This window comes from Camelus ferus, chromosome 6 (genome assembly GCF_009834535.1).
Source record: "Camelus ferus isolate YT-003-E chromosome 6, BCGSAC_Cfer_1.0, whole genome shotgun sequence".
Taxonomy (NCBI): domain Eukaryota; kingdom Metazoa; phylum Chordata; class Mammalia; order Artiodactyla; family Camelidae; genus Camelus; species Camelus ferus.
In genome coordinates, this window is record NC_045701.1 from 91826094 (window position 1) to 91844789 (window position 18696).

Genomic DNA, 18696 nt, shown 5'->3' on the forward strand with positions numbered 1-18696 from the left:
CACTTCTCACAGGAAGGCGTGTGCTCCTCAGCTGTGCAGGCGACGGCCCCTCCGGGCGGCGCCCCAGGGCAGTGGGCCGTGCCTGCCCGCAGCCCACACCGAGCTCAGACCTCGCCGCGCTCTCCTGGCGCAGGCCGGCAGGTGTGGGCAGGGAGCCGGGTGGCTCGGGAGCCAAGCACCTGCACCATTCTCCTCACAGGCTCACAGCGAGAGAGCCCGTGGGGCCCCGTCCCCCGGCACAGCCTGGGCAGCATGAGCGGAGGCTTCCGGGCGCTGGTGACTGCCAGGGCCCACACGGCTGCCCCGGGAGATGGAGCACCTTTCTCCAAAGAATAGCTGCTTCGAGTCTCTTCCACGTGTGGAGCTGCGGACGCCCAGGCCTCATCCCCAGTCACCCGGCAAGCCGTACCTCTTTGTCAAAGTCCTGGTCGGGATCGGACATACTTCTTAGGGGCACGGCCACTCCAGACTCGGATCCACCTATGGACAGAGGCAGCCGTCATCTTAGGGAAAGAAGGTAAAAGCTGAATGGAAGCCCCGAGCCCCTGCACCCCAGCCCCGGGCCGCGGCGGCCTGGGTACCTGATGAGGGCCACGAGATGTAGGGCTTGTTCCTGGGCGGAGGCTGGCGGGGCAGGCTGGCAGGCGCAGGGCCGGGCCTCTCCTCCTGGGATGGGGGCACGGCGCTCTGGGCAGAGAGAGCAGCACGTCAGTACTGCCAGGGGGCAACGACGGGGCCCAGGGTAGAGCACGTCTGAGTCCAGCCCACTGGACAACCGCCAAATCTGCGGCACGACCAGGCCGGGGCCCCAAGACCCAACCAGCAAAACGGGCCGGGAAGGCTTTCTGGACAGTGGTATCTCACCAGTTCTGAACTAAGAAATGGCACTAGCAGTTTAAGGCCAAGTGAAATCCTATAGAAATCCTATAGATTTTAAAGTGAAAAAGAAAACAAAGTATGCTACCTGCCCACAGTAAGATGCTATTTAGCCATCGTTTTGACAGTTACTTCCTTCTGACACCCTAGCAGGGCCTGGGATGCAACGGCCCCCACCCAGGTGCGACAGGGAGGGAGGCGCCGAGCTCACCAGAGGCAGGTCCATGAGCACCTGCATCCCGTCACCCGGGCCCATGTGGGCCACGTGGTTGAAGTTGGTGGGGTTGGATATCATTTTGGATCTCAATTCTGGGTCTCTAAGCATCTCCCTGGGGAAAGAACACACGAGTGACTCAGGAACATGGCAAGGTCCTCTGGGCTCCACCATGGCCCCGGCTGTGCCTCGGGGAGGCCCTACCGCCGCTGCTGCAGTCTCTCCTCCTCTGGCACCTTGAAGACAAACCGCCTCTTGCTTCTGGTCCGGAGCATCTGCTTCTTGCTGTTGTCAGAGGTGTCGGGCACGCTGAGAATCGCTCCTGCAGGGAGGAGCAGGTCCTGTGGCTGCTCGGGACCTTGTGCTCCCGGTGCGGGGCCTGACTTGGGGCAGGACCCTCCCTCCCGCCCGCCCTGCCCCTGTGAGGAGGGCTCACCCGCAGACTTGCTCTTGAAGTAGATCAGGCGGGGAGGCTCGCAGTTGAGGAGGTTGAGGCTGCCCTCCGAGTTCAGCGGGCGGATCTGCGGCGGAAACCAGAGAGGGGCGGTAGCTGGGGGCACGGGACACAGGCGAGGGTGGGGCGCCCACACCGCCGGTGCTCACCCTGCGCAGGCCGATGGTCTGCACCCACTCCATGGTGCGCACGTCGAAGACGTCCACGCCGTACTCGCTGTACACCGTGACGTGTGAAGAGCTGCAACCTGGTGCAGACGAAGCAAAGCGGGTGAGCAGCCAGGCCGGCCCCACCTGCCGTCCACCGGGAGGGCCGCGGCCCAACCCCGCACCCTGGAGCTTCCTGAGGGCGGGAGGGCCGCCCCCCCAGGTGGCTACACGGCTCAGACCGGAGGTGCCTTCACATCCCACACTCTAGATAAGGAGCCTCGACTTCCAAGTGCAGACACACCAGCGTTTGGGGCATCCCCGTCAGCTCTGCAGCTAACAGCATCTGCCACCACTGCAGAGATGCCGATGATGACTCGTTTAAAACCTCAGCCTTCCCATTCAGCTTTACGATCACTGCAGACGCTTATTACCTCAGGCTGAAGTTACACATCTGAAACTCAGGCGGGCCCAACGTTTTTTCTAAGAGATGCCAAGAAGTCAGATTCCTGGGTAAGTATTTCAGATCTCCACTCAGAAACTACTGCCAAGCTCTGGGCGATCACGGGGCCCACAGGGGTGTCTGCAGGTGTCCCCTTGGTGGTCCGGTCTGAGCATGACAGGTCAGTGGCGGCAGCTGTTCCCCATGGTGGCTCTGTGGCCAGAGCCATCTCCCCCTCCTCTAAGTGGTGCTGTGTTTCAGGCGGGGACGGAAAGCCACCCAGTGTGCCAGAGACATGAGACCGAGGACCCTCCCCGTGCAGGACAGCGGGAGGGACACCTGAACTACCAGCGGTGCCTCAGCCTGCTGGTCACCCGGGCTGGCGACGGCGTGAGCCCTGCCCTGGTTCCCCGCCTTCTACCTTTCGGAGCCAGAAGTTACCCTTTACCCTGCCACACTTGACTAACGGAAAGCGGTTTCTCAAGAGCTTCTGCTCTGCTGCTATTACAGATCCCGGCTGGGCTGCCCGGCTGTACCTGTTCTTCTGAATACAAAACAGAAAATACAAGCGGGCTTAGGAAACAGACACAGGCGCTGGAACTAGTCAGCAAACTGTCCCAGAAGCGACATTTCAGCCATGCCACGAGGCCTTCTTTCTGATAGCCACCCACAGGAAGGTGGTCAGAGCAATCAGCAGGCCTGAAGAAACGTCCAGGGGCCCTTCCTCCACATGGGGGGCTGGGAGGCACCACCTCTCACTGGGGAGTACGTGGGTGCCAGGAAGGGACATGTACGGCCCATCTGCTGATAAAGTGATAAACAGAGATGTCAGCTCTAAAGAAAAAGTAAACTAAAATGTCCACACGCGTGAGTTCTGACAGGCCTGAGCCCACGCCCACCCCTGCTGCGTGGCTTATGCAGGACCTCACCGCGTGGGCCTCAGTGTCCTCCCTGGTAAGGTGGGGCTGATCGACCTTCCCCGTGGGACAGGAGGGGTGAGGACACACAAGTGCCCAGCACCGGGCTCGGGGCAAGGAGGCAACAGGTTTAGTTCTCCTTCCTGAGAGTTACTGAATTACTTTTTGCCAACCCTAAAACCGCCCGTACTGTGCACGGAGGAGAAAAAAAAGCACAAAGGTGGAGCAAAAACTGGAATCAGAGGAGAACACAAGACCCTCGGGTGTCCACGTCAGGTCACTCACGGCCAAGGCGTAGAGCATCGGACTCTGGGGCCTGCATCCTGTTCGACACTAAACTCCTCAAAAAAATTACATTTCTGGAGAAAAAGGCGCTGATGAAGAGAGCTCGTGTGGCTCTGAAGCCACTCCTGTACCACTGCCCCCAAAGACAAGGGGGTGAGGCGAGGAGGCGAAGCTGGGAGAGGCCCGCGGCCTTCCTGCGGGCCCTGGCCGAGGGCCAGCGAGGCGGGAACGCCCAGCAGCCTCTGAGAGCTGGAGGCCGGCAGCTCCCCTCACAGGCCTGGGCTCCCGGTCCCTGCGCCCTGGGGACTCGGCCGGCCTGCCGGAGCAGACACAAGCTTGCACTTTCGGGGAATTAAGAAAAAATCTGACACCCAGCTCCCTGCCAACCCCATCCCCAGCCAGCTGGAAACCCACGTGTCCCGTGGCCGGCCTCGTCCCCTGCTCCCCTCCGACCTGCTGGTGTGGCGACGCAGGCCACCTCGCTGTACCAAGCAGCAGAATGAGAGGCTCAGAGTCTTTAAGTGCCCCCCCGGAGCCCGGCCTCTAGGGCCCTTGCTCGCCAAGCCCGAGGGGCTTCACACCTTCCACCCAGCACCACCTTTCACAGAGAAGACAGTTAAACTGAACCAAACTGTCTTCCACAACAGCTCCTACCGCTCAGAAAAACATCTGTCCTGAGAGGAACTCTAACCTGGAAGTCAGAGTTGAAATTTTTCTGGCCGCTGAAAACCTTCAGCTTGTTTTCATTACCATGTAAGTTTATACCTTGTCACAAGGAACGTCTTAAAAAATCAACAAAGCGCAGGTCCTCGCTTCCACCCACCTCACCCCCTGCCCAGGGAGGCCCCCTGGCGCCGAGGGCCCCGCAGAGCCCGTGGGGAGACAAGGGTGCGGCGGGCGGCTCAGGAGGGAAGCAGGCGGGTGGTCCCGGGCGAGCCCACCCCGAGCTGGCCCGGGGAGTGGCACTGGGACCACCCTCTCAACTGCAGAAGCCGCGGCACCCGCCTCTCCTGATGCCTCTCTGTCCACTTAGCTGAGGGAACTGGAAGACGAACCAAAGCAGAATAGAACACATGCTGACTGTGGATGTGAAAGCGGCAGCAGGGATATGGCAACAGAAAACATATACATACTACAGGCAACAGGCGCCGCAGGCCACATGAGCTCCTGCGTGCGTGACCTCCGGCCTTGTGGGTCCACGTACAGTCCCATGTGGCTGAAGCAAAGCAGGTACTCCTCACTTTTGAGCTCCACAGCACAAAGGGCATCAAAAGACTGTTGTGAGAGGAACGTAAGCGAGGGGTCATTGGGATTTACCAGGTTTAGAGCCTGCCCATCTCCCTGGGCGCTCAACAGAGAGAACCCGGAAGGGTAGCCAACACAGAGCTTGTCCTTGAGCACGGCCATCCACTGCACAGTGCCCGGGGCCACAGCCTCACTGAGCTTCCTGTGGAAAGGCTTAGTTCTCTGGACCTCATAGCAAAGGACCAGCCGCTTCACCGCCACAAACAGGCAGGTGGGGGAGCCCTTCTTCAGTGTCCCGGTCGCTATGAGCTGGCAGCCCTTGGTCTCCGGAAGCTTGACGTCAATGTTGCTTTCCACCCCATCAAAGGCGGACCACGGACAGAGATGGACGTGGTGGTTCCGGCCGCAGAGGAGGACAGCAACTTTCTCTTTGGGAGCAAGCTCGATCTGGTACACTTTCTTGTAGTCAGCAACGCGGACAATCACTGCAGGAAGCGGGCAGGGGCGTGAGGCTGAGAGTGAGGCCCAGGGCACCCGTTAACGCCCCACCAGGAACCTCCTCCTTGTTCCAACACCCGTCTCCACCTCCGCCTCCCTGCGCTGCCCCTAACCCCAACACCAGGGCCCTGGCTGGGAGATGCTGAGTACAGCGATGCCCTGGGTGGGGGGGTGGGTCTGCACCCCGTTCCAGCTCATCCCTGAACCCAAGAACCTGCAGGTTGCATTTTGGAAACAAAGGGCTGTCTCCAACCTCACTGGATCCTTAAATAAATGCACTGAGAGCACCCACCCCTCACCGGGCTCCCAGACTCACCCAATAACCTTGGTACCCTAACTGGGGCAGGCCCTTTGCCCGGGGCTCTGAAGTAGAGACCTGGGTCTGGGTCCTGAGGAAGACTAGCCCTGAATCAGCAGCGGCCACCCTGAGGCCACATGAGCTACCCTCCTCCCACGTCACCAGTGTGCTGAGACCCCAGGCTCATCGGGAAGGGACACAGCCACCACAGGTCCTTGGGAGGGCTCCCAGGGCCAGTTTCAGCCCCCGACAGGGTGCTGAAACGGGGAGACTCGGGGAGACGTTTGGTTTTCCTTGCTGGGAAAAATGAAAAGCCCAAATTTGAAGCAAAGGAAGTAAAGTTTCGGTAAGGCCTCGGTGCATCCAGGGACCGTGCTGGGGAGCTCTCCCTGCCCGACTGCCTGCTCAGTCCTCTCCTTGAAGAACTTAACAGACACAGCAGCCGCCTCCCTCAGCCCTGGGGCTTCACGCTGCCCTAGACCCACTGGGTGGGGCTGTGACCGCAGTTGGAGGGACCGGTGGACGTGCTATGAACAGACCCCCTTCATGTCTGTCTTATCTGCTACAGAGTCGTTTTCTCGGACCCCTGCCTTTCCCTTTCTTTGTAAATATCCCTGACATGGTGACTTAGCCGACTCGTCCAGTGAATTGGCCTCGACCCTGACAGTCCCCGCCAAGGACCCTGGGCTCATCTGCAGCGCCGGCAGGCCTGAGGCCCCTGTGCACTCACCGTCACGGGTCACCTCGATGGTGTAGAGTCCTTCTTCCAGGCCGACAGCGACCCTCTCCCCATCTGCGGACGACACAAAGGGAAACAGATCATCTGCTTCTTCAACACGTGGAGAAACCGTAAGTGCAAACGGACAGCAGAGCAGTGGCCCCAGCGCGCTGCAGGGCCGCCCGAGGCGGCTCTCGCACCGCCGCACCCCGGAGACGTACCCACGATGGCGGCTGTCAGGACGGCCTTGATGAGCGGCAGCGAGCTGTCGTAGGCCTCCTGCGGAATGTGCACCACCTGACTCCTCAGGCGGTTCTTGTGAAGGATGGACTGCAGGCCCTCCAGGATCCCCACCCACTTCCTCTTTTCGTTCTCATTTTCGGTCAGAATGAGCAGTGAGCTGGTCCTGGAAGGAGTATCTAAGAGAGAGGCCGTCACCTTCACGACAGAAAAAACAAAGAGGAGCCGTCAGACCACTACACCACACCAAACCGATGGCCGCACCGGCCTGGAGAGCTGGGCACTGGGATCCAGGGGACCGGGGCCCTAGTCCGAGCTTCCGCAGAGGCCGGGAGCAGGCGGGGCCTGGTCCCAAGGTGACACTTCCTTGTCAGACTTCAGTTAGCCCTGCTCCTCACAAAGCCGCGGTGTGACTGTTCACTTTAATACTGTTCTCCTGGATGCTCTCATTGTAGCCGGAACGTGTCCAGGCACGGCGGGACTAGACACTGCCCACGTGCGCTTCCTGCGAGCCGCCCCTGAACACTTACCAGGATACGCGGGCGGCTCCCGCTGCTACAAAACCATCTTGTAGGCGTGAAATGGCACACTTTTCTGTATTATATACAGAAGCAGTTTCTCAGTAGAGATGAGAGTTAACAAAAAGTGGCTCATAGACTTAGTTTTGTGGTCAACCAAAATTTCATGGTATTTAATGAAAATTCCCAGTGGAGGGGGGGTCCTCGATCTTCTAGAAGCCCCCTAATGCCACAGTGTGTACGACTGACACGGCGGGCTCGCACCTCCGCTGACAGAACTGCGCACAAGCAGTGTCTGTTTTCTCCTCTTTTGCTCTAGTTAATACAGCAAATCCTAGGGAAGCAGACGTGGGGTTCATTCCATCGTAACCGCCCCGAGGCAGCTTCCAGCACCAAGCACGCGGTGCTGGAGCCCCCGAGACACAGACGGAGGAGGTCAGAGGGTGCAAAGGGAGGCAGGGCCCTGGGAAGGAGCTGGTGGGGACGCGCCAAGAGGGGTACTGCGGCGTGCGGAGAGGGTCTGCTCCTGGGTGAGGGGTGTGGGGCGGGGTGGCCTGCAGCAAGCAGGAAGGTGGGGCAGTAGGAGGCCCTTCGGGATGTGTGCCAGCCCCTTGTACAACACAAGGAAATGCTCAGAACAGTCATCTTACTTTAGTCACATGGATTTTTTTTTTAATGAGTAATGAAAAGTTTCTTAGAAATGGGGAAAAAACATACCCTGAATATACACGGAATATCTCGGCGTGAAGCGTGTATGACGTCTGAAGCCAGCACCGAGCTCACAGAGAACTCGTCGTCTCTGGTAAGAAAGAAAACATGGAGAACACTGGGAAAAGGCCGGCGCCTGGGACGCTGTCCCCCACTGTCCTGTGCAAACCTGGCGACAAGGACACTCTCGTGGCTATTTTCTAGAATGCAGGGGAGGCTCCTTGCCTCCACCTGGACGAGAAAACGCTCCCACTGACAAAGCCAACACACCCAAGACGCAAATCCCGTGTGTCCACGACTAGACGTCTGAGAGTGGACGTCCGCTCCCCACGTCACACCGTTCCACAGCTATAAACACACACGTCAGTGATCTGGCCTGTACTTGGCTATAAATGGGGATAAAATGTGCTGAGACAATCACAGAATCATCTCCAATTCGCTCTAAAACCTGAGCTTGACGAGTAACGTAGCTATGCCCCAGGGCGCCCGCACCGCTGGGCCAGGGACACACCTGTGCGCAGTGAGGGGTGAGCAGGGTCACCGGGGTACTCTTCCAATCACAGCCCAGCTGTTCACCCCTGGCCCGTGCAAACCACCCGGAGGCGACGCTGCTACACCTCCATTCCTACAGTGGCCCTCAGTGTCCCCTGGGCACCAGTGCTGGAGAATGAGGCTCAGGCTGGGTCCCAGCCCTGGGCAGGTGCCATACCGTGTGACACCAGGGGTGGGTGACAGAGGGAGGGGCATGCCCGTACAGGGGAGGACAAGGAGGCTCTGTGCTAAGCACGCCCTGTCCACGGCCTGTGTAATCTTCCCAACAACCCTCTGACCTAATGACGTTACTACCACGCCCCTTTCAGAGGGTGAGAGGTCAGCCAGGGAGGAGGCGGGAGGGGGAGGTGCTCTGCGTCTTTGTGTTGGTGGAAGGACGGCCCTAGATCAGAGATGAGGTGCTAAGAGACACTGTCACTCCACAAATGCAGTGGCCGCACACACACGGCCCGAGACCTGCGTCACGGAGACAGCACCTGTCTGGTACTGAGAAGCCTGGGCCACATGGGCCGCGCAGTGTGTCTCGGCATCTCCTGCTTGTTCCTGGGTAGTTTTCTTATGTTGATGCCTATTTGGCAAATCTTTCCGGACAAAAACATTCACAGCAGGAACATTCCCGGCAGGCGCAGCAGTCACGGACGTGATGGTGCATGTGGGGTAAAGACGACCAAGCGAGGAATTCTCATGCTGACTAAAGACAAACAAGTCGAGTAAAACTCCTGGAGCAAGGGCAGACGGCACGAGACACCCACCTGAGATCCAAGACCTGGCTGGCAACGACGCCAGGCTGGGTGGACTTGCCCTCGGGCAAGTCGTACAGAAAGAGCTTGCAGTCACAGACCACCGCGTAGGCCCGCTGCCACCCTTTCTTCACTCCGGTCGGCTTGGGGACCTGCAGATCAAAGTGACCACATTTCACCAGGCCAGGCAGGCAGGCTGCAGCACGTGCAGGCAGCGGGAAGTGGAGGCTGCAGCCCTGGGAGACTTCTTGGAGGTGGCCACTGCACCCGGTCTCCCCACAACGGCTACACGGATGGCCCACTTCTCCAGGAACGGCTCCCTCATGTCCCCCAGGCTGGCGACCAGAGCCGTGCCTGGCCCAAGAAGGCTCAGGGCACTGCGTCAGGGGTGCTGCCGTGACAGAGATGAGGCAGCAGACGGTCGGTGTGGTCACAGGGGACAGGGAGCATGGTGGGACGCTCTGGCCAGGCTCAGAGGCAGCCTGGTGCAGAGCCTTCAAACAGCACTTGGCTCTGAAACCTTGTCTTTAAGTTCATCAGCCCAGGGGTGGGGATGAGAGGCCTTGGGTGATTCTGAGTGTGTTTCTGTGGGATCCTCAAGACCCCTGGGCCTGGCTTCGTTCCCAGGAGAAGAGGGGTCCAGGGTCACTTCACGCAGCAAAGGCACCAATTTCAAGAATGGCTGGGAGTGGCCGTGGTCACCAGGCTGAGACCAGCGGCAGTGGGGCTGCACCTCCTCACACGCCCTACCTTCACGTAGCCCTTGTAGGCCGTTCCTATGCCTCTCTGCACGTCCACACCAAGAGGTCGCTTGGATTGCTCGGGGGGTATGGGGCACACCTGGGGAGCGCTGTCTTTGCAGGACACGTGGCAAGCAAACGAGCACACTGGCAAAGTGCAGAACACGCCATCAGAACCTGCCTCCCCCTGCCAAGCAGTGGGGGCTTCCAACGTGTGTGCCACAGAGGAGGCCACTCAGGACTCCACATCACGGAACAGTCCTGACACCCAACAGATAACAGTTTGCAGAACTCCGTTCCCACAAACGCCCAGGGATTCTGGCACTGAATAACTTTTCTACAGGCTTATAGGACCTGCTGACCAGCAATCAGGGTATGTGCTCAGGTCGGCACCAGCCCCAGACCCGTCACCTCCCATCGCGTGACCTCGGCTGGCTGCTCATCTATGAAACAGAGCTGTCACAACTGCACGGGACATGTCACCCAACGTGACTGCAGTGCCCCGCACAGGGAGAGAGCACCACACGGAGGTCTGAAGTGCTGATAATGACGGAACATGATGCAAACAGTGGTGCTTCTCTCCAGATGACTAGATAACACAGGATCTGACAGTCCTTCTTACTCTGCTCTCCCTAATTCTGGAGAACGACTGTGGACATTACACTTTGTAACAAACAAGTATCAAAAGGTAACTGGCTGCCCCATGGCTGTGCACTGTCCCTGAAGCAAGGATTCAGGATTCCAACTCACAAACCTTTACTGTGCGCTTATAAAGCTAGACAAGGAGAATCTGCCCGCAGCTCCCTCGCGGCCAGGCTGCCTTCGGCTTCACTGGCCTCCCCAGTGACCGTTCTCCCCGAGGCAGCGGGTGCCCAGGGTGATGGGGCCCTCCCTTGGCTGGCAGGTGGGCACTCACCCTCGCAGGCGTAGCCCTGTCGGATGAGCCCCACCATCAGGGACGTGCAGTGGCTGCACTGAGTGGGGCTGGAGAAGGACTTGATGCTGAACTGGTGTGCTTTCGGCTGCAGGAAGAACACAAGGAGGTGAGGCGTGGGCTCGGAGAATGTGATCGGCGGTATGAACACCTTGAGCCCGACCCTGGAAAGCTGGAAACCTGTGCTCTCACTGTGAGGCTCATGTGCTCCCAGCAGCTCGAACCAAAGAGCAGTGGTGACACCCACGGAGCCAGGGCCGGAAAGTGAGACACGCATGCCTCCTTCAGTGACAAGTCGGGCTACTGGAATCAGCAAGCTTGGCTCGGGGGTGGAGCCCAGGACGGCCCAACGCCCCCCACCCCTGGCCCGCCTGCTAGAGGCCCTGGGGGCCGGCGGGAGGCACGTTTTGGGATAGGCTGCCAGCCACAGCAGCCCTTGCCCAGGAGACCAGGAGACAGACGTGAGCCACAGGCTGTTTGTTCTTCATGGCGAAAACCTGGAAAGGCCCGCCGCCCCTTGTCGGGAGAACGGACGCAGGACGCTGTAGGCAGCGGAACACGTAAAGCTGAACGGAGAAGTGAGCTGAGGGCTACACAGCACAGCACCCGCAAAGCTCAACGTAGCAAATGGAAGGATTCCTTTCAGGGACACACAAAGATGGAGGAACCATGTGTAAGAAACAAGGGAGTGACCAACACGAAATCCAGACAGACAGCGGTCTAATCCTTGAGCCCGAAAGCCAAGTCATTAGTTGGTCTCAAGCAAAATCAGGTCTCTCATCTCTAGGTGGTACGGCTGTCTGCAGCTGCAACCGTAAGAGGCCACATCTACATCACAGGAGAGGAAGCACCTGGTACATAAGGCCCAGTGCCTGCTAAGTGTGAGGCCTAGTGCCCCGCCACAGCCAGACACCTATGGTGACCTGCATGTACTGACGGGCACAACTCGCCAAGACACATGTACGGGAAAAGGTACGAAGCTGCACAATCAGCAGGGCTCCATTTACGCTGAGGAAGAAGTGCCTCCCATAAACCACGTGGTTCTCTCAGGCTCAAAGTACAGCCAGATAGACGGAGATAAATTTGGAGAAGGGACTTAGACACTTAACACAGGGTGGTTACCCCTGGAGAAGCAAGTACAGTCTGGGGAATGGAGAAAGGGGGGCAGGGAGGTTAAACTCTGAAATTTTCCAATTAAAATGCATTCATGTGTCAGTGGCTTAATTAAGAGAACACAAGGCCCTGACACTTTCTGGATCACACACTATTCAGAACAAAACATTACCAAGTCCGTCTCATTTACACAAAAGTTGTCTAATCTGAGAAGGCCCCATGGTTCCTACCTTCGGTCCAGCCAGAGCGAGGGCCTGCGTGGCGGGCAGCGGCACGGGGGGTGGCCTCTGAGGGGCCCGCGCCGTGTCCTGGGGACAAGCAGGGACAGATGAGTGCTGCCCCGGCTCAGCACAGCTGCTACATGTCAGACCCTGCTTGGGAGTCCCTTCCCTCTGGGACTATGAACAGCGAACAGTTCTGCGTCTTTAATCTGCTGCACCGTCCAGACGGCCGTCAGAGCAGCCCTCGTCCGGCCGACACACCGACAGTAATTCTGACACAGGGGTTGGGCTCAGAGTGACAAGCTGTGTGGCAGCAGAGCAGCTTCTGTTCGGGGACCTGAGGGGCCCGTGGACGGTGGGGGTGGCAGGTGCAGACCCAGGCTCCGGGGTGTAGGCGGGGCAGGACTCTTACCTCCTGCTGGTCCATGCTCGCGGCCCCAGAGACCGGAGGGGACGCCTCTGGCTTTGGAGCCTGCGTTTCCTGCTCACTGGTTGAGCTGGTCTGTAAAAACAAAGGCAGAAAAATGGTGGGTATGAAAGAGCTTATTCTGCAGAACTTAGACCCTATCTACATGTTTTTACTTCAAAAGTGCATTCTACTGGGGCCCTGGGGTCCCAGCGTGGGTTATTAGTCCAGTGGCATCCCACTGCGGACCCCACCTCACTCAGCTGTCCTCCCTTCCCCGAGACCACTGCCCGTGGGATTCTGAGGCTGGGCTGGTGACCGCGTGGGAGGGCTGGCTCTGACAGGTCACAGTTATCACCAAAGGCCAGAGACCATTTGTCCCCACCCCCAACTGCAGCCCGTACCATCCTTCCACTTACAGGGCAGGTACTGCAAACTGCTGGCCCCCTGACGTCACTCAGAAGTGATTTTCTCTATACCTGGGTCTCTAAGATAAAACAGCCACGTGCTCCTAGGCCTCATTTCAGCGTCAGAAAGAAATTCTAACATCGAAAAGGTCTGTGGATCTGTGGCCAGAAGCAGGGATTTCTCTGTAAGTTTTATGACAAATGGGAGCAATGCTTTGTTCCAATAACTCAAGATTCTCAAGTTAACGTCTCGATTTGAAACGGAAGCTAAAGCTACATTCAAAAGCCACCTAAAAATGACCTCATTTTCACGAGTGTTCCTGAATCTAGTATCTTATCACCAGCAGCCGCTATTTACACAGATTCACGTACGCTTTGTAAACAAGACCATGAGGGAACAGCGCCCTGGGACACGGAGGAGCTGGGTGGGTGCCTATAGCCGCAGTTTATAGCTGTATCTTGTGTACCACATCGAAATCCCAATGGGCCAAATCAGAGAAACACTTTTCAACGGTTGGAATTAATGAAGTTGCTGTGTAAGGAGCCAGATCCGGACGGGCAGGCAGCGCACAGGCGGAGACGCACGCACAGCTGTGTCCCGCACTATTTGGATGTGGGAGCAAGCTCGCCGGGGGGGAGCCAGACCAAGTTGCTAATTACCAAGGCTGCAAATGTAAGCAACTTGCCCCACAGATAAGGCAGTTACATGAGTTGGAGCTCCACCTTCAGATAAACGAAGGGCAAAAGGGTATTAAGTAATTTAACGTAAGCCACGCAACAGCCCCACCAGTTTCACTGAGTTGGTGAATTAATCAAAAGGCTGCAAGTTAAGGAGGAGGAAACTGCTCCACTGGCGTGAGTGAGAGGCATGGGGCCCCGGCGCCGGCAGTGACCCACTGCTCCCCGAGGGGCTGGCAGAGAGGATGTGGAGAGGAGACGGAGTCCTCCCTCGGGTGTGACAGACAGGAGGGACAAAAGTGATCACTTCCCACCCAATAAAAACCTGCATGAAAATACACTGTTCCAGTCGATCTGGCAAACACTCCTAGTATAGACAACATGCTTACCACAGGGAAAGCAGAGCAGAACTTCTGTAAGGTGATTCTCGAGGCTAGAAATCCTCCTAACACACTCAGACTCTGACCCAGGGTTTTTTCTGTCAGTAAATGCCCTTCCAACTTACATCTCAGGGTCAAGAGGGATTTAAATCAAGCATCAAGACAGCAGGAGTGCTGGCTACAAAGACTGTCACCTCTTTGCTGAAACTGCTCTGCTGGCAGGGTCCAGGGTGACGGAAGGTCTGAGCTGCTACAGATGCTACTCTGTCCACCAATTTTACAGGAAAGTCACTGCTTTCCTAGCCACTTCCATCCTGTTAACAACTGAGTGTCTCTGGCTCAGCCCCAGCACAATGGCGTCTCACTGCAGTGCCAGAGAAAGGCAGGAGGCTCGAGCAGCACCAGGCTTGTGAAAGAACGGTGTGCACGAACGGTTACGTGGATTTGCTTCTTAAAAACCGGGCACTTCAGGAAAAAGACAAGCCTCACAAATCTGATAAAAAACCACCCTGACAGGCTGACGTAAACGGATGTACCCAAATGGGAGTGAGCAATACAAATCTATTTGGATTCTGTCATAACTGATCTAGGCGAAGATTGCTGACGGACGCTAACCCACTGGCAGAGGCTGCTTGGTGCAGACACCCAAGGTCACGGCTGACAAGGTCTGGCAGATGCCACTTCCACCTAACGATCAAGCTCAGCATCCCCGATGCTGAGCAAGCTGACCTCTGCTCTCAGGGAGAGCACACCACCATCTCCTCCGCAGGCTTCACATCAAAACACCCAGCCCACATCTAATCAAGAGGGAGAGTGAAGGATGGTCTACAAGACCACTGGCCGGACACCACAAAAATGTCAGTCACAAAAGGGGGGGGGGGAGATGAGGGTGTAGCTCCAGATTAAAGGAGACCAAAGAAACAGGACAACTAATGCAGCTCACGAGCTCTGGCTGCTGAACTGGAGGGAAAGCAGCTGTGGACGGCGCTAAGGTGACAGCACAAACGTCCTCCACGCAACAACGCCACTGGTAGTGGAGGAGGACGTCCTTGGTCTCAGGAAATAAGCACTGAGAATTCAGTGTATTAGGGGCCACTGATACCTGCAACTCACGTCCAGACAGTTCAGGGGGGAAGCCTGTGTGTGCAAGTAGGGAAGGAGAGAGTGTACAGCACCACGCCAGGCGAGATGCACGATGTTCACTGTATTATTCTTTCAACTTTCCTGCAGGTTTAAGATTCTCTAATAAAAGGTTAGAAAACCAACAAAAGCAATGACAAACACGGGAAGCCCCATTAATGAGATCTGCTTTCATCATTTTACTTTCTGGCTTGCTTCAGGGGGTTGCTGGTAAGGGTCTACCCTATAGTTTCGGAAAAAGAGGGAGAGACTGTCCTGCCCCAACAAGTGACTTCAAGAACTCGTAATGTCCAAAGGCAGGAAGTGGGAGGCACTGAGCACTCAGCAGCTGCTTCCTGGGCTGGAGCGCCTGCTCTGGTCACTCACTTCCTGACCAGAAGCACTGAACTCCAACACCAGGACTGCAACAATGGACCTGGGGCCGGACTGTTCTTCCAAACCTCCTTTCCCCGCCCATCAGCAAGATGGAACTGGACAGCCAGACACACATCACCGAAACAGTAACACAACCACTCATTCTTCATTTGCTACACTGTAAGAATTTGTATTTTGTATTTAAAAGTTGCCTGAAATAGTCACTATACAGGCAGACACCAGCGTAGGTTTCGTCCGGAGGTGCCAAGCACTTTAATTCCCACTTAATTTGAGGAAGCTAGTCTGGGAACATTTCAACACTTTGCACTGTCTCTAACCTTATCACACACTGTACACCCCGGTCAATTACAGGGTCAGCACAACTGAGACTAAACTGTCCGATGTCACTGGTGCGTCTGTGGCCCCACAGGTAGTCAAACCACATTACACTACTTTTATCATAAGTTCACTTGTCACTTTCAAAAGCACTTACCCTAAATGTCAGGTCGTGCGCTAGAGGTGCAGCGTTGAAGTACTCAAAAATGGAATCCTGAAAATCTGGAAGTTTGAGCCCTGCAGGAAGGAAACAAGACTAGTCCGGGTGAAAGATGAAAGACTGTCTCATGCTCAGGTGGGAAGACTCCGTGTTACCAAGACAGTGTTCTCCATAAGTGAACTGATACAGTTAACGTGATTCCAGCAATCAATTGTCGGACTTTTCCCCAAAGCTGGACACTTGGGAGAGTAACCAATGCAGCCTCTCTCAGGAAGCTTGAAAAATGAGGGGCCGGCGGGGGGGGGGAGACCCAGCAGACAGTAAAACAGACTCACTAGAGACTCTAATTAGATTCAGGTGGTTCCTGCCCCTGAACAATAAACATGGAGGGAAATCCAGAAACACTCCCAGCGCCCAAGGCGACCTCACGTGTGGGGACAGTCATGTCTGAAATCAGCAGTGAGGGGGATGTTCTAACAACTGGTGCTGGACAGCGACCCAGCCGTGGGGAAGAGACAAAACGGGGCCCACTCCTCAACCTGCACCGCACAGTAAATTCCAAATGCACTAGTAATTTGAAATTTTAAAATGAAACATAAATACTCAAAGAAAACACGGGCGAACGTGAACAACTGGGGACTGGGGCGTAGCCCCCACGACTCAAAAAGGAAAACCGGTAGCTGTGGCGCACACACATACAAGCCCAAAAAACAAACCACCCCACATCTTACGCTTGGTAAAAAAAATCTTAAGCGGGGTGGGGACGGCAGTGGGTACAGCTTAGAGGCAGAGCGTGTGCTTAGCACACATGAGGTCTTAGGTTCAATCCTCAGTATCCCCTCTAAAAAGAAAAAAATCATAAGCAAAGTAAAAAGACAGACTAGGAAAAATATTTGTAATACAAACAAAAGGATCTAATCCTCAGTATATTAAAAACTCCTAAAAATTAAAAAAATCATCATCTGAATTTTAAAATATGGGCAGAAGATACAAGTATATAAATCATAGACCGAAAAATACAAACACACAAAAAGATGCACATCTTGCTCGTAAGGAAACACGAACGGGATGCCACTTCCCCAACCTGTTTACAGGGAAACCCTTCTTTGTGGGTGAGGCTGCAGGGCAGGACCCTTGCCTGCACTGAGGTGGGGACACAGCTGTACAAGCCTCGGAGCAGAATCGGCCATGTCTGCAAGACAACTGTCCCCGAAGTACACGGACAGAAAGGGAACATACTATGCAAGAGGCCAGAACAGCCCGACGCCCACCGCCAGGGCTGCTGCAGCCCACAGCAGTGCGTGTGCAGCTGCGAAGGGCCCAGGCCCACTGCAGGCGGTGGCCTCGCCCGCCTGAACAATGAGCAGAGCAGGCCTTCGTGAAATCCGGGGAACATGGACGTCTAACTATACAGATGTAGGCGTTCGCTTTATGTTTTCAAGAAGAAACAAAGGAAGAATAAACCCAAAACTGTGGTTACCTTTGGGGAGGGTGTCTTTGAACCTGCTCTATTTCAGAGTTTGGGCTTTGGAGTTATGGTGAGTGCTTTCTTTATACAACTAAAAGTTACTAAACCTGAAAGAAATTAAATCTAAAATAAAACCATTAAAAAAAGGTTTGTATGTAAATAACTTGGGGGGAGGGGACAGCTCAGTGGTGGAGTGCCTGTTCCGCATGCACAAGGTCCTGGGTTCGAGCCCCAGCACCTCCGTTAAAAATAAATAAATAAAGCTGATTGCCTCCCCTCATAAATTAAAAAAATAAAGTAAAATAATTTTTTAAAGCTCACATGGGAGGAAAATAAACAAATGATTCAGAAGTGTATGATTTTATTTTACCAGTATCTGCTCTAAATTTTTCTTCCATCTTCTTCTTCAAAATTTCCATTTCTTCTAACAATTCTCTATTTTTGGCTTCGGAATCCTTCAGTTTGCTAAAATAAAAAATAAATGGCTTTCAATGCACAGAGCCCACGTCATCTATGGGCTGGTCGAGAGAGTGTCAAGCTGTGAGGGCAGGGTCACCCTGGTGTCTGGGGAAGTGCCAGGCAGGGCAGGAGCTCGACACCACGGCTGGACGGAACGTGGACCCACTCCCCGCCATCAGCCTCTCCGCTCCCCCAGGTACACAAAGAGCACGTGCTTCAGACTGTGAGCAAACGTGAACTTGACAGTCCCGTGAAGCTCTAACCAAGTTTCTGACCTTCCTTATCTATCTCTAGATGCGTCCTCTGAGGACACACAGCCTGGATGACTCAGCTGTCAGACCGAATGTCTTTCTCGCAACGGGCAAGATGGTGGCCTGCACCAGAGGGCGGTGCCCCGGCCCGAGCAGAGGGGCTCCTGTGCTCCCTGTGCCTGTGGGGGGTGGAGCGGAGTCAGCGGCTATGCTTAACATCTGGCCAGGAGGCAAGCAGCAGAGTCCAGCGCCAAGAGTGGGGGGCCTGCAATCAAGTCCTAGCTCCACACTCATGGGCGAGGCTGGGTCAGCCAGCTCATCTTTCCGCCCTTGGTCTCACCGTCTGTATAATGGGGGCGGTCAGTTGTAAAGTCATGTGACTTAATGGAATGAAGCCCTTACAGCAGCTCCTAGTACAAAGGAGTCTATTTAAATGGCAGCTGTTACTACTATTAGTTTTCTAGCCCAAACTAACAGGATCTGGGACTCGGTAACCCTGTCAGCAGCACCATCACTCCCAAGACCCTCCCCCTCAGAAGGCAGGTCAGAGCCTGTCCCAGCAGCATCCGCATCAGCAGGCGTGACGACAGGCGGGCGGCCGGTCCTCCTGAAACCACAGCTCATCCTCACAGCCCGAGCGCAAGGCAGGGTCTGCAGACACGGGCTCTCGCCCAGCACCTGCTGAACCTCCTCCTGTGAGGAAGTGTGCTCTTACCACTGTCTGAAGGTGGGGGAAACTTTCAAACAGGCATACTATCTTCAACCTACATTTTAAAATATTCGTTTTAGCTTAAAAGA

The 18696-nt window shown here is 55.8% G+C and overlaps 1 protein-coding gene across 3 annotated transcripts in view; it reads right to left on the reverse strand.

The window, feature by feature from the left end:
• The window catches only part of CDC42BPB (CDC42 binding protein kinase beta), a 92337-nt gene that overhangs the window by 4085 nt on the left and 69556 nt on the right, over nt 1–18696 (reverse strand). The window contains exons 20-36 of one of the 3 annotated variants that reach the window (XR_004320954.1): nt 17559–17653; nt 15718–15797; nt 12272–12361; nt 11869–11946; nt 10508–10613; nt 9602–9738; nt 8864–9003; nt 7569–7650; nt 6315–6531; nt 6106–6168; nt 4468–5064; nt 1694–1791; nt 1527–1611; nt 1295–1412; nt 1088–1205; nt 582–687; nt 320–480 (exon numbers count right to left, since the gene is read on the reverse strand). Coding sequence is in view for 1 of the 3 variants with exons in the window: in XM_032482725.1 (XP_032338616.1) it covers nt 410–480; nt 582–687; nt 1088–1205; nt 1295–1412; nt 1527–1611; nt 1694–1791; nt 4468–5064; nt 6106–6168; nt 6315–6531; nt 7569–7650; nt 8864–9003; nt 9602–9738; nt 10508–10613; nt 11869–11946; nt 12272–12361; nt 15718–15797; nt 17559–17653 (2281 nt within the window). In the remaining 2 variants the exon portion in view is untranslated. Of the gene's footprint in view, nt 1–319; nt 481–581; nt 688–1087; nt 1206–1294; nt 1413–1526; nt 1612–1693; nt 1792–4467; nt 5065–6105; nt 6169–6314; nt 6532–7568; nt 7651–8863; nt 9004–9601; nt 9739–10507; nt 10614–11868; nt 11947–12271; nt 12362–15717; nt 15798–17558; nt 17654–18696 lie in introns of those variants that run through there. The other 2 variants (XM_032482725.1, XR_004320955.1) reach the window with 2 other exon arrangements.